Source organism: Lissotriton vulgaris, unplaced genomic scaffold (genome assembly GCF_964263255.1).
Source record: "Lissotriton vulgaris unplaced genomic scaffold, aLisVul1.2 SCAFFOLD_474, whole genome shotgun sequence".
Lineage (NCBI taxonomy): Eukaryota > Metazoa > Chordata > Amphibia > Caudata > Salamandridae > Lissotriton > Lissotriton vulgaris.
The window spans coordinates 229,179-243,460 of NW_028248784.1; the positions used below are offsets into that span (position 1 = coordinate 229,179).

The following is a 14,282-nucleotide window of genomic DNA, read 5'->3' on the forward strand; positions in this document are numbered from 1 at the left end:
CGCCACCTGGCGTGATGCACCAGAAGGATACAGGAAGCCATCAGCCCCAGCAGCCGCAGCGTCAACCTGACCGAAACCAAGGCCGCCACCGCGTTGAAAAGATTGTTGCGGCGCGTGGCTGGCAGCACGTGTGGGGACGCCCCTTCCTTGGCCACGAAAGGAGCGAAACGAACCCTTTTGCTGGCGCTGGGTCGAGAGACCCAAGGACTTGGCCGTGACCCTGGAGTCCTTGAAGCGTTCCAGCGCGTGGTCCGCCTTGTCACCAAACAGGCGACAGCCATCGAACGGCATGTCCATCAAGGCATTCTGGACATCTGCCGAAAAGTTGGTGGATCTCAGCCAGGCGTGGCGACGAATCGCCACCGTCGTGGACATCGCTCTGCCTAGCGAGTCGGTCGTATCAAGACAACACCGTATGGAATATTTTGCTGCATCTCGGCCCTCAGCCACAGCCTTGCCGAGTTTTGCCCGCACCTCCATGGGGCATTCTGGCAGCAGTTCCGCGACCGTATCCCACACAGAGTGGGTGTAGCGGCCCAAGAGGCAAGCGGTGTTGCAAGACCGCAGTCCCAAACTCAGGGACGAGAAGACCTTCTTGCCATACTGGTCATACCTCTTAGATTCCCGGTCGGGCGGGGCCGACGGGAATGCGGTCTGGGAGGTTGAGGCCTGGATCACCAGACTCTCGGGGGTGGGATGGGTGGACAGGAACTTGGGGTCGTCCGGACAAGGACGGTGGCGTCTGGCCATGTTCCGATCAACAGGCGAACCTGAAGCGGGCCTGGACCACGTGCCCAACAGAACGTCTGACAAGGCTTCGTTAAACGGCAGCAGTGGCTCCTGTGGGCATGACTGCGGTTTGAAGACCTCAGTGAGGATGTTAGGCCTCACGGCCGTGACGGGGAGCTCAAGGTGTAAGGCCTTGGCAGCCCTCATCAGCACCGCTGAATAAGCAGCTCCCTCCTCCGACGCCACGGAAGGAGGAGAGACAAAGCCAGGGTTAGGAGAGTCGTCCAGACCACTGGCATCCCCCAATTCACCTGTCCAGTCCACGTCATACTGGCACTCACGTGACAGAGGGTCCTCAGACCCCTCCCAACCTTCCCCGTACTCTTCATCATTTCCATATTTGGAGTCAACGATGTAGACCGGCTCCTCGGGGTTCACAGGCCCCATCGGCGTCGAGCCCGGTGTCGAGCGACGTCAGTCCGACTCCGCGTCCGGATTCGGGGAGGGTATGGGGACGGCGCCGCCCGGAGCCGGCGCCGGAGCCCCGGCGCCGGCCAAAGCCGGCACAGGAGAACCAGCGCCGCGCGGGGACGGCGTCGGGGGTATCCCCGATGGAATCGGCGCCGGAGCGGTCGGCAGACCAGCCGGCGTCGACCCCGAAGACCCTTGCGGCGCTGGGGTCGGAGCCGTCGACGGCGCCGGAGCACCCGATGGCGTCGAGCCAGGGACACCCGACCCGCTAGGGTCCTCAGACGGTAGCACTGGGCCCGAAGGCGCCGTAGGCCACGTCGGAGAACTGAGCGCCCTCATGGCCATGAGGAACGCCTCAATCTCCTCAGGCGTCGCACCTTGCCCAGGGACCGGAGGGTATGGGGCAGGCCGCGCCGGCGACTCTCGCGGAGCCGCGGAGTTGGGGTCACCCGAACCCCCGGCCGCGTCGGGGGAGTCGGGGGTACGATGACGACGCCCCGACTTCTTGTTTTTCTTACCTGAAGAGCCCGACGAATGGTGACGACTTCCGGAGCGCTCGGCGCGGCTCCGCGACCGCTCCCTCGAACGCTCCCTGGACCTCCGGCCGGACCGGGACCGCTCCCGATGCGGGGCCGACACCCGGAGCTCAAGTAGCTTGCGGGACCGCTCCCGTCTAGCCTTGTTAGTGAGAGCCCGGCAGTCGACGCAGGTGTCCACGTCGTGGTCGGGGCCCAGGCACCGGAGACAGAGTCGGTGATGGTCCGTGACCGACATCGTGCGGTCACAACCGTCACAATTCTTGAAACCGGGCATCCTACCAGGCACCAAAAAGAGATTAGAAAGTTATCAAACTTGGTCAAAAGACCGGAGTACTGCTCTTCGGATCTGCGCTTACTGGCGCGGAAAAAAGAAGAACTGACGTCAGCGCGCGGAGGCGGCGTCTATATACTCAGGCGACGTCATCACGGCGCACGACGCCGACGACGGATGCGGAGCCGCAGGGGACGCCTGCAGACGACGCCTACCGACGCGCAGGGGTACTGCTACGCAAAAGTTTCCGGATCCAGACTGACGCCTGGGGATATTCTAAGGTAAGGAATCTAACACTAACGTGTTTCTTTCAGAAAAACAAAACGGGCTTGGCCCGAAGGCTGTGATTAGAGTCGTGCAATTTTATAATTAAAGTTTTCCAAATTTTGACACCCGGATGATAGAAGACGTGATCAAAACAATGCCGACGAGGGTAGAGTGAATTAAGTACTGAAGGGATCCTAATTAATGGTTTCAAATAATAGTGCAGCAATACACATTTGAACCGGATGGCGGAAAGAAAACAATCTAACAATAGAGTCGATGCCCAATGCCACCTATCACTGAAAGGAGGAGTCAACCTACCTTGTGACTTGAAATGACTTCTTCGAATAAAAAAAACTTGGCAGGAGTATGCAGAGCATGTTTATCTACAGCAGGCATGCCTCAAACACGGAGGTAACAATTGCCAATATAAGTATTCGAAAGAATACGAAACAGAGATCTGGACCATGCCATAGGTAAAGGCTACAAGAAAGAAGATAACATATTAAGGGAACAAGAGCCAATGCACAGGCAAGGATTACACAACATGGCAGAGTTGGTATAACCACCATCAAAAAGAGTAGTAGATGTTGGTGTGTTGTAGAGTATTGGGGTAAGATCCACGACACTATGCGCGAGGTGTTGGGGGTAGCATTGTTGCCGGAGGCGAGGAGATGCCTCCTTAATGTTTGGGAGCTCATTGATCTTAATTAGGCGCAGACAAAATGGACAACACTTGGCTATATGATAGCGAAAAGAAATATAGCTCAGCATTGGGGATCCGAGCTGACTCCTACCCTTGAGGGATGGAAAGAGGACCTGGACTGGTGTATGTTTCGTGAAAAGACTGTTTAGGTAGCGAGAGGCGGACCTCGAAAGTGGGCGTCAGTTGGGTGTCTTGGAACCAATATAGGGGGGAGATCTGTGGGCCACCTAGAGATTCTGTTTTTGATATTTTCCCATCCCCGTGAGTTCTTGATTTGTATGTACCCTGTTCACCCCCCATTGTAAGATGAAATGTGATGTGGGAAAGTGCTTCTTCTGTACTGTGGTTCTTATCTGCGATGCCTTGCTATAATAAAAAGAAATATATAAAAAAAAAAGAGTGGTACAACTGAAAGGAAAACCAGCCGTGCACAATAGAAATTCAATGAAAAGTGTACCCTGCCAAAAAAAGCAAAAAGGGCCGTAACAACTGAAGGACAGATCAAAAAAGAATGTCCTAGTGGGAACCTCGGACAGGTCAGAAACATTGGCTGCCGAGAAGAGTGTAAATTTCACCGAACTGGAAACTCACAGTAGCCGAAAAGTACAAGCATTCTCTCTGTATAGAAGCTCGCACCGAGGGCATAAACAAGATGTCTCTATAAGAGATAACGAAAGTCAGAAGAAATGCTTACCAACATACCAAAATGTTTCCAAAGTAGCAGGTGAGATGGGGAAACTTCCTAACTGGAAGAAAATACCACAAGCAAATGACCTCTTGAGCATGAAGCCCATCATCAGAGGAAAAATGGGAACGAAAATAGGTATCCTTGTGCAACACAACCTGTCATCGACAGTATTGAAATAATAAAATCTGCTAACCGCAGGAATACCATATTGGGTGACACCAACTGTCACGTGACCCATGGAGACATTGGCGCCTTCCCTAAGTTAGCATGAGCATGCTGTAGACTGTCCAATGCTTTGCACACGTTACTACATGAGCTTATTTTGCTAATATTTTATTTGATACTTTCACATGAGAACCCACTGCTGTGTTTTCACGCTTTGCAGGTTCCTGGGATTTAGTCTGAACATGCGAACAAGGTCGAACAACAATGCCCCTAGTTATTCTGCTCTGGTCCGGCCCTAGCACCTAGACAAAACATACAGTTACAGCTGTTGTTTGGGAATATGTACTTTGGTCTTATCGGAATACACGGATAGGTAGGACACACTTGGAGAGGGACCGTTCCAGGGAGAGGAGCATGACAACACCTATGATGTAGAACTATTGCCTATACACTGAGGTACAATGTCTGCAGATAACAACCAGAGATCTTTTAATATATATAATCATCCTGCATCTATGCAAGGGAAGGGAGGTTAGGCTACTCTGTCTCTCACTATGACAGCTCTTTTTATGCTCTACTGATTAATCGCTTTGCTGACCGTATTTGTGTTATGCATTTTTCTGCTTATTATGGCACGTATACTGCATATTAGAGCACGTTATTGAACATAAATATTTTATACTTGTATGTGTCTCTGTCAGCTCTTATTGTGGACACGTACAAGAGTGTGAGCAAAAGGGTGTGTCTTGTAACCGCGATTCCTGAGCGAGTCGGAAGTGTTGTGTTCTGGGGTCTAATCACTTGTTCCTCTGTAAGTGAGTAGGAGAGCAAGAGAGACACTATAGCTAGTCTGTTCTTGGCTCATGGGTACTAAGGTAGTAGGATGACTTAGTCCATATATACCAAGGTCCCATAATCCTATGCATAGTTCTGTGTTTGCGCAAAATCCCTGCAACATGGTGCCACCAATGTTTGGTCAGGTACTTATCAGAGGCCCACTGAGTAGTGGTTGTGCTCATCCACAATACCCGTTCGAAGCTTCACAGAGACACCTGTGGCGGATGGGCTGTGCCTTGTACAGTTTGGGAATAGACCTATTTCTATAGGTTTTTCAAGCTTGAATTCTAAAAGGTTTCTTAGACCCATTTTGCGCTACCATTTTCTTTGACTTTCTATATAATATGGCGCAACCAGTCGCTGTTGCGGCGCATAGATGTATGGCGGTTACGCAACATTTGACTAAGTCTGGGTCCCCAATGCGGGGGCGACCTTTATTTTCATAGTGGAACCCGATACAGCATACCGCTTTGAGGTATTTTATTCTTGGGTTACATTTCCAGCAGTTAATGCTAATGATAATTGTTTTCATACGTACACGGCCGCTGCTCCTCGGGCAGCGTATCGTCCATATGAGTTGATTGAGGTTCCATTGACGTCCTTGAAGCATACCATTTGGTTTAATGCCGCCCTTCCCCACCCGGTCTCTGTTGTTCAAATGGGTCTCTTGTCTATTGATAGGGCTACCTGGTCTGTTTTGGACGGTTTTACACCACATCCTAATAATCTCAATAGCATCTGGTGTAAAACTGTCCAAAACAGACCAGGTAGCTATGGTTTGGTAGGTTTGCTATATACATAGTTAGTACATCTTCATAGATGAGTCATACAGTTTATGTCTCAAGCACTTTTGGTAGCTCTGGCTGGAGCTGCTCCTCAGGCACCGGTTCAGGCTGGGGGTCTTGTGATTAGTCCCTTCATGATTAACTCAGTGATGGACAAACGTCTTCTGAATCATGAGGATCTTACTTTTTGGATAGCACAAAGAATTGAACAGATTGAAGTTGTTTTTTGTCATGTACCGTTTCTTTAACAGGTGAATGGGAGGAGCCATAAGAGACTGAGTCTCCATGTGGCTAATTCGGGGGTGCTGTGACTTCAACTGCTTTAGCTTACCTTGAAATGTCGATGGCAAATGAATTCCACGGGAACAACTCTGGCTCCTGGAACAGCCCTATGAACAGCCACTCCATACGAGGAAAAAAAACCGAGGCCGTCGCAAAGCCCCCGAGTACGGTGTCGCCAGGAGTCTAATTCGACGTTCCTTAAGCGTCTTCGGCTGCAGCTTCCGACAGGAGCCGCAATCTTTGGTATTGTGGTGTTCTCCCAAACACCACATGCAAACTGAATGAGGGTCCGTAGCCGACATCTGTCATGTACAAGGCTGTAAGCCTGAAGACATGAGTAAAAAAAGCAGTTTCAATCGACAAAGAATTTAAAGGTAGGCCGGTTCTCCGGATCGCGTTGCAGGGTGGAAAAGAAGAAACTGACTTCCATGCACCGGAGTGGACTCATATTACTCCGCTGATGTCACGCGGTGTCGACATAAATACGGAGCTGTATGACGCCTGGGGAGAATTCAAAAGTTAAGGATTCTGCGGCCAGATGTCTCTATCAGATACATTGTTTTAATGTTGCGTATTTTTCAGTCATGAATACAGAAAAATCTGTAGTAGTAAATGCCAAACAAGGTGTGGGAAGTGGATGGAACAGGCTGTGGGAGCCCTTGTAATTAATGAATGCCATTCACAAACTGAACTCCCACCTGTCCTCCCCATAGATAGTTTACTGCGAAAGAACTTTCTCCATGGGAAAGAAGGTTAGGCATGTAAAGTAAACAAGCATTTGCAATGCAATAGGTCTCGCAGCATTAAAGTTTGAGTTATTGCCATTGTATATGACAATGTGTTGCATAAAATTTGTAGCAAAGTCTGTATTGGTGTATAAAGATGATTTTCAAGATGATAGCTGTTGCAAAATATTAAGCAATGTTGGCAATAATATTATATTATAATAATATTGCAAGTTACTGTTGTACGTATAAGCATTTTGGTAGCGCATAGTGATGTTGTGGTGATAGGATAGATAGTGAGGGCGATAGATAGATAGATAGAGGAAGGGCGAAAGATAGATAGAGGGAGGGCGAGAGAGAGATAGAGGGAGGGGGAGAGAGAGATAGAGGGAGGGGGAGAGAGAGATAGAGGGAGGGGGAGAGAGAGATAGAGGGAGGGGGAGAGAGAGATAGAGGGAGGGGGAGAGAGAGATAGAGGGAGGGGGAGAGAGAGATAGAGGGAGGGAGAGAGATAAAGGGAGGGCGAAAGATATAGGGAGGGTGAGAGAGAGATAGAGGGAGGGGGAGAGAGAGATAGAGGGAGGGGAGAGAGAGCTAGAGGGAGGGGCAGAGAGAGATAGAGGCAGGGGGAGGGCGAGATAGAGGGAGGGCGAGAGAGATAGAGGGAGGGCGAAAGATAGATAGAGGGAGGGCGAAAGATAGATAGAGGAAGGGCGAAAGATAGATAGAGGGAGGGCGAGAGAGAGATAGAGGGTGTGCGAGGGATGGAGTGTTGGGCAAGGGATGGAGTATGGGGCAAGGGATGGAGTGTGGGGCAAGGGATGGAGTGTGGGGCGAGGGATGGAGTGTGGGGCGAGGGATGGAGTGTGGAGCGAGGGATGGAGTGTGGGGCGAGGGATGGAGTGTGGGGCGAGGGATGGAGTGTGGGGCGAGGGATGGAGTGTGGGGCGAGGGATGGAGTGTGGGGCGAGGGATGGAGTCTGGGCGAGTGATGGAGGGTGAGGCGAGAGATGGAGGGTGGGGCGAGACTGTCTGTGAGATTTTTAAACATCGCCAGCTTGTGTAAAAAACCTGTCTCTACCTATCCTATAGATTAAAGGTTTTTTTGTACGTGTTAAACACGGGTGCAAAATTAAAATTGCACACTTGTTAATTTAAACAAATGTGCTCGTTCGTTCAGTGCAGCTTAAAAGGTACCCTACCTGCCCCAAAGGGCATTACTTGACCCACAGGCACCTTGTGACGTCGAGTCACGACGCACACTGGCTGGCTTAAGAGAGGGGTGTCCACTTTGGAGGCGAGGCAAGTCTGGTAATGTCTTGGTGCAGGTAAATACCGTAGAGATTATGCCCCGGGCTCTGGTGCAAACATGGAAAACGGGCCCTGCGACTGCTGGGGGGGGGGGGGTTAAAATGAGCGATTGTCAGGGTTTAAGGCGCCGCTTGGGATCCGGTGCCACTGCACCTGCTGCACCAGTGGTCGCTGCGCCTCTGAGTGATGCCGAGAGGATGAGGCGCAAGAGCCGTTGGCTGGGAAGCAGGTCTGCGCCATCCCGAGGGGGGTGGGTGTCAGGTAAGCAGAGGTGAGGGGCCGTTTGTAAGCAGGGCAGGTGAGAGATGGTGGCTGTAAGCAGGGTAGGGCAGAGGGGCCGTTTGTAAGCAGGGCAAGTGAGAGGTGGTGGTTGTAAGCAGGGTAGCGAAGAGAGGTCCATTGTTAAAGGCAGGGGAGAGGAGGTGGTTGGAAGCAGGGGAGATGAGGTGGTTGAAAGCAGAGGAGAGGGGCCGGTTGTTGTACACAGGGAAGGGGGGGTGGATGTAAGCAGGGCAGAGGAGAGGGGCCGATTATAGGCAGAGCAGGCAAGATAAGGTGGTTAGAAGCAGGGCTGGCGAGAGGGGTCGATTGTTGTAAGCAGGACAGGTGAGAGGATGTGGTTCAAAGCAGGGCAGTGGAGAGGGGCCGATTGTTGTAGGCAGGGAAGAGGAAATGGTTATAAGCATGGCAGGTGAAAGGGTCAAAGTGTAAGCAGGGCAGGTGAGAGGGGAGATTGCTGTAAGCAGGGAAGGTGAGAGGGGCGGGATGCAGGAGGAACTGGTAATAAGGCCGGCGTTAAGCAGGGCAGTGGGGCCATTAGGGTCGGCGGTAGGTGAGCAGCTGTTTGGTTAGTAATTAGGGTGGGTAGGTATATGCAAATGTGACTATCCCTCACGAAATGTTCACCTTCACACCATGCTTAAGTGCAGATTGCAAATACAAGTGTGCTGTAACAAGTTTGGAGCATCACACATGACTTCAAATAGAAAGCACAAAAAAAAATGTAAACACTACCAGCCACACACACACACAACAAAAGTAGTAGTGTCTTACTCTATCACCAAGAAACACTTTGGGCCCCTCAGTGGTAAGAAAACTCTATTGAAGTGCTGCAAGGCAACATCACGATTTAACCGGACATTTTTCAATATAATCTATTTCTAAACAATTCATCATCCTAACTTTACCAGCCATTATCCAACATGATTCACCTTCAGTTTACATCACACAATCAAGTGGCACGACCAAAGCGCACTTCGACTCCAGTCATAGAGAGAGCAGTAAAGTGTGCCCAGATTCCGAAAGCACTACTAGACCATGTAAATGGTGGAATTTCCCTATAAAAAATACATAGAACATCAAATAAAACAGGGCGGTGTAATATTCAAGTTAATTTATATTACACAGTTGCTGCCTGCTAGAAGGAAATTTTCACGGCAAGGGTTTAAGTCCAGGTAAATCGAATAAAATAACAAAACACTCTTCAAAATCACTCCAATGTTAGTTTTAACGTGAGCTCAGACTAACATTAGGTGAAAATAAAAAGGCACACACCAGCATTCGCACTGAGGGATGCATTCAATCACATCTGATGGCACTTCAAGCCCATTACCATTACAAAATTAACACCTTCGGAAGAATCCATGAGGGAGGCAATTAATCATAGAACGATACTGACAACTTGAACACTCTTAACATTGATTTAGCAGGTTGTTATAGACATAAGTACCAAGGCAACGCGAAGCCGGCATCCCACCGATAACCAATTTTGAGGGGGCCTCCGACCTCTCCAGATGAGCATGTCACTGAAACAAGAGCTAGAACATGGCGCCTCAGACGTCTGCCAGAGATAAAAGAACACACGCGCCGGCGATTTCCAACTCTTTTCATCAGCTAGGCCTTTGATGCAACTGAAAAATGTAGCAGCACATTTATAATTTCTCACTTTCCTTAACAAAACTATGCACCTTCAGCCCTCACTACACTTGAACAAACCATCACTCATCTGGTCGTCTCCCAGGAAAACAAGCGTTGATAAGAGAAACGATATCCCTGGCGAAGGGCAGGTTGTAAATGAAGGGTACTCACCACACGCTCCCAGCGATTCAGACGTGAACGAAACCGAAACCTTTTGTGGGGCGGGACTTCCGTCTTTAGAAGCTCGTGCACGCGCCCACGGAGTGCCACGGAGAGAAGCAGTGCTGGTGACGCGGGGCTCCCATGCCCGAGGGAGAGCCCCGCGGTGGCGGCTGAAGTCCGGAGTGGCGGTAAGTGGGCCTTACTTTGGGGGGGGAGGGTCGGTGCACTTGTGTGTGTGTTTGCGACGGCGGGGGTGGGTTCTCTGTATGTATGTGCGCGTGCGTGCATGGGCGCTCGTGTGTGTGTGTCTCTGTGTATGCGCATGCGTGTGTGGTGTTGGAGCTTCCCAGGAGACAGCAGCTGGCCACAGCGAGCGCGTTCGCGAGCGCGTGGCCGCTCAAATCGCCTTCTCAGAGAGCAAATGCGAACGGCCAGGTGCTGTCTCCTGGAAAGCTGCGTCGGTCACAATAGGTCTCTGGCGAAACAGCGCTTCGCGCTGTTAAATGCCACGAGACCTAAAAAACGGACTTTTGCACATTCAGATGCCCTACCCCAGGTGTGAAATTGTACACTGTGTACAAATCCTCACTAGGGGATAACAGAGCCTTCCAAAAAGTCACCCGACAGGTGGATAGTATGTCTGGAAACGTACACCTAGCTTGGGTTTCAAGGAATATTGTTACACCAGTTTAGTGAACTGTGAAAGTACAGTCAGGTATATTTGTAGAATTCCACCCATATTTTTACCCTTATCTTTATGAAACAGACCCGATCTCTGTTCTTCAGTTCTGTTATCTGCTAAGATCAAGAGTATGTAGATGCTTCACTGCTTTCAGGAAAGATGGGAGGAACAGCTGCATGTGGCCCTCACATGCTCCACTTAAAAGAAAAGGACTTGAGAACACAGATGAATTTACATGTCAGAAGGAGAGAGTTGTTCTCGCGGTTGGCTACATACCATCAAATAGGTGTTCCGAGCCCTCTTTGAGCAGGCAGCTGACATTCAAAGGAATAAAGAGCTGGGCACGGAGTGGATCGCCATAGAGGTAACTAGGCAGTGCAAAGGGTCCTTCTAAAACTGGGACCAATAAAAATCCACAGGATGTGGCTTTGCGATGCCATCCCTGGACCTAAGAGAGGAGATAAAGAAAAGGTAAGTCATTTGCAGATGATAATAAAGATACTGGCACAGTCCTGTAGCAGATTGAAGCAAAACAGAGAAGACAGGTCTTTTACACAGATGACTGAATTCTACTGGAGTTTAATTTATAGCGTTTTTAATATCCCAGAGGAGGAACAGAAGCACATGATGGCAGGTAGGGGATTGCAGTTGGCCTATGTGGCAAGAATTCTGTTGATGTGTGGGATTGAATAGCATGGTGCCCTTATTCTGACATTGGTTTGTTCAGCTAAGTGTGTAGCGGATCGAAGAGGAGTCTGGAATATAACACATTAGGTTTTCCTTAATGTATTGTTCTGTCTGGCTGGTAGGATGTGGGTTAAGAGTTTGCCTATGTGGAACGTGTTTTGGCATCAATCACAATGAGTAGTGGAATGCCCTCCATATGTTACTATGATTGTGTAGCTGCACCAATGCCTAGAGTGGAATGAAGGAGAGCTATGGACAGGTGTGCATGTAGTCTTGCTAACCATTAATCAGAAAGCAAAAGACACACAATTGATGAACAGAATGCAGAACAAATTAAAACATTCACCCCCAGTCAAGAGATCTGGGTTAAACCCATCATTCGATGGCTCACCATGCCACCCCAGTTTAGACCTGGCCATATGAAAGTCAGTCTTGAACCTGTGCCTCATGGGAACAGTCCAGCCCGAACTGCCAAGCCATGTCCTCCCTGGTCCGGAAACAAGCATCCTTGGTCCTGTTTCGGGGTTTCACCCCTCATCAGCCAGGATAGCTTGATTCCAGTGGCACATTGAGCCCAGGGCCCATGTGTAGTGTCTTCTTTAAGGTTGAGAATGCCTGCGCCATGATGTTCTGGTCACTGGCATTCTCTTTGGAATGTTAGGCTTTGAATATTGACCGTTACGAGAACTGTGAGGGCTGGGGGCCGGCTGCTGCGCAGCACCCGTTAGCATCAATAAACTTCACCTGCAACTTACATCCTGAATGGTCTCAGTCACAACAAATTGCGTAGCGACTATCGATAACTGGTGTCTGCTTTCATCAGCGAGTCGGCGCATTCTTGTCGATCCAGTCATTACCTTGTCTTCGTTGGTGAGATCGAGAGAAAATATCGCTGGAGCTGAAGGCATTGAGGTACTGTCTTTCCTTGAAATAAAAAAATATATATGCGGCAGCGGCAAGAAGAGGGCATAGAGTTAACCCTTGTCACAGCACGTCATAAGGAGGTTGAGGTTTTAGACTTCCTTTCACGCCATCTTGGGCGTTTCAAGCAACGTTCACTTGCGCATTAAAAAAAAGTATACGCCATTTTTTAATTGACTACGTCTGTGTTCATGCTCGACGTCGAAGCCATCTTGTGGTTGGTGTTACAGCAATCTTCTGGACATTTCATCGGAGTTAAAATAAACCCTGTGTGAGAAGTTTGCCTGGTATATGATGATCACTATTCTAGTGAGCACCTTGCACCAGTCCAAACGACCCTTATGGTGATCAACCTTATAGACCAGCTATTCTAGGGGTAGCATTGACAAAAGCAGTCTTAGGCTAAACTCAAGAAGGCATGTGAAGCTAGCTGTTTTACCATATGCAATCCTTTTAAATACCAAATGAAAGGACACCACACAAGTTATATATTACAAAATATATGTATTTATTTCTAGAATAATCCCCTATACTCTTTATGAGCACAGAAGCACACGCGTTAAACAAAGAACACAGTATACCATACAATAAGCTGCACAATTATGGACAGGCCGGGTGGCCCCTCAAACCATATATTAAAAAAGTGGTATAAGTACCACGTCACGAACAATGGTAAGGCCTAGGGCCTGGGGAATTGCTGGGCCTACACTGGACTAACGAAGGTTAGGACATAGGAGGCCCACAGGATGCGGGTGCAGTGTCTATAGGCAACCGCGTTTCCAATACAAGTCAATGGTGCGTAAAAATCAGAAAGTGATAGGTTTAGGAGACTTCCGACTGGACTAGAACTTAGCCACTTAGAACTAGGACACTAAAGGTGTAAACCACTACAGGAGCACTGGAGTTATATTGTTACCTCACCCACAGGAAGCAGGTGCATAGGTGCCAAAGTGTGTCTGGTTTCTTCGTGAAGTTCTATGGAGCCTGCAGGAAAAGATGCTGCAGGCGGCCAGGAGAGAAGAGTCCGGTTGGATCCAAGGGTGGATCAAAGATGAAGAGTACCTGAAAGCAGAGGGGACAGAGTCTGAGTCACTAGCCAGTGACTAGGATGGAACCAGGACGGAACCAGGCAATGTCGGGTTGCGATCAGGTGCTGTCGAGTAGTTTGTCTCCGCTGCCACGTGGACCAAGAAGGATCGATAATGACCAGCTGGTGAACACAAGCTGTCCCACGAAGGCTCTTGCTATCAGCAGTGTCTGTACTCGAATCGGAGTCACCAAGCCTTGGCAAAGTCAACCCACGCAGGACTCGAAGAGGTCTTCTTGATCGGACCGGGAAGGTCAGATCGGTGGCTCCTTTTCAGAGGAGCTGGGGACAGTCTGGACCAACCAGACCAGCAGTGTAGGCTCGATGGATCGTCGTCACAGAGGCCACTAGCCAACGAGCAAGCGACCGGACAACACGTCGAGCAGGAAAAGTGCAAAGGGGCCCCACGCAGCACTCGGAGAGTGTGGAGAAGTGATCTTTGAAGCACAGGCTGCTCGGGGCTGGGGCTTCTCAAACCCCAAAGCACACCGTTGAGGGAGCCTCGGGAGCTGCGCAGGAAGCACTTCGTCGACTTTTCAAGATGGCCGGTCCCACATCTCACGTCGCCTCCACGGATCTAAGCTTTGCTAGGACTGTGGATCGGGCTGTTGGAAGTCTGGGAGTCCAGGTCTTGTCGGTCTCTGTCGTTCGAGCTCCGGCGGGAGCAAGGACAAAGGAAGTCTCGATGCGCTGATGGTGCCTGCTTGCACAGGGTGGCCACTCCTTGACCACAAGGGAGATTCTTCAGTCTTCTACGTTGAGTAGGATGTCGAAAGGTCCAGAGTTTTGTTTCAAAGTTTCAGTCAGGATGATCTCGTTTGCATTGGCACAGCTCCTACCTTTATTCCAAATAAAGGGGCTGGATCACCTGCTAGGTCCCTCCTATGGGTGGGACCCAGGAAGGGGGTGGTTACACCCCTTTCCCTTTGTCCAGTTTCGCGCCAGAGCTGGGGCTGGAGTGCCCCAGCACCGGTTTGAACTGGACTATGCATGGGACGCCTTGTGCGCCCCAGAAACTGTCTAGTTTCATTCAGCCCTCCCTGCCCGAATCCA

The 14,282-nt window shown here is 49.9% G+C and overlaps 1 protein-coding gene across 1 annotated transcript in view; it reads right to left on the reverse strand.

The window, feature by feature from the left end:
• The window catches only part of LOC147663828 (GATOR1 complex protein DEPDC5-like), a 585,638-nt gene that overhangs the window by 97,603 nt on the left and 473,753 nt on the right, over positions 1-14,282 (reverse strand). Inside the window, exon 40 of the mRNA XM_086950176.1 lies at positions 10,811-10,982. Within this exon, the coding sequence (XP_086806302.1) occupies positions 10,811-10,982 (172 nt within the window). The remainder of the gene's footprint in view (positions 1-10,810; positions 10,983-14,282) is intronic.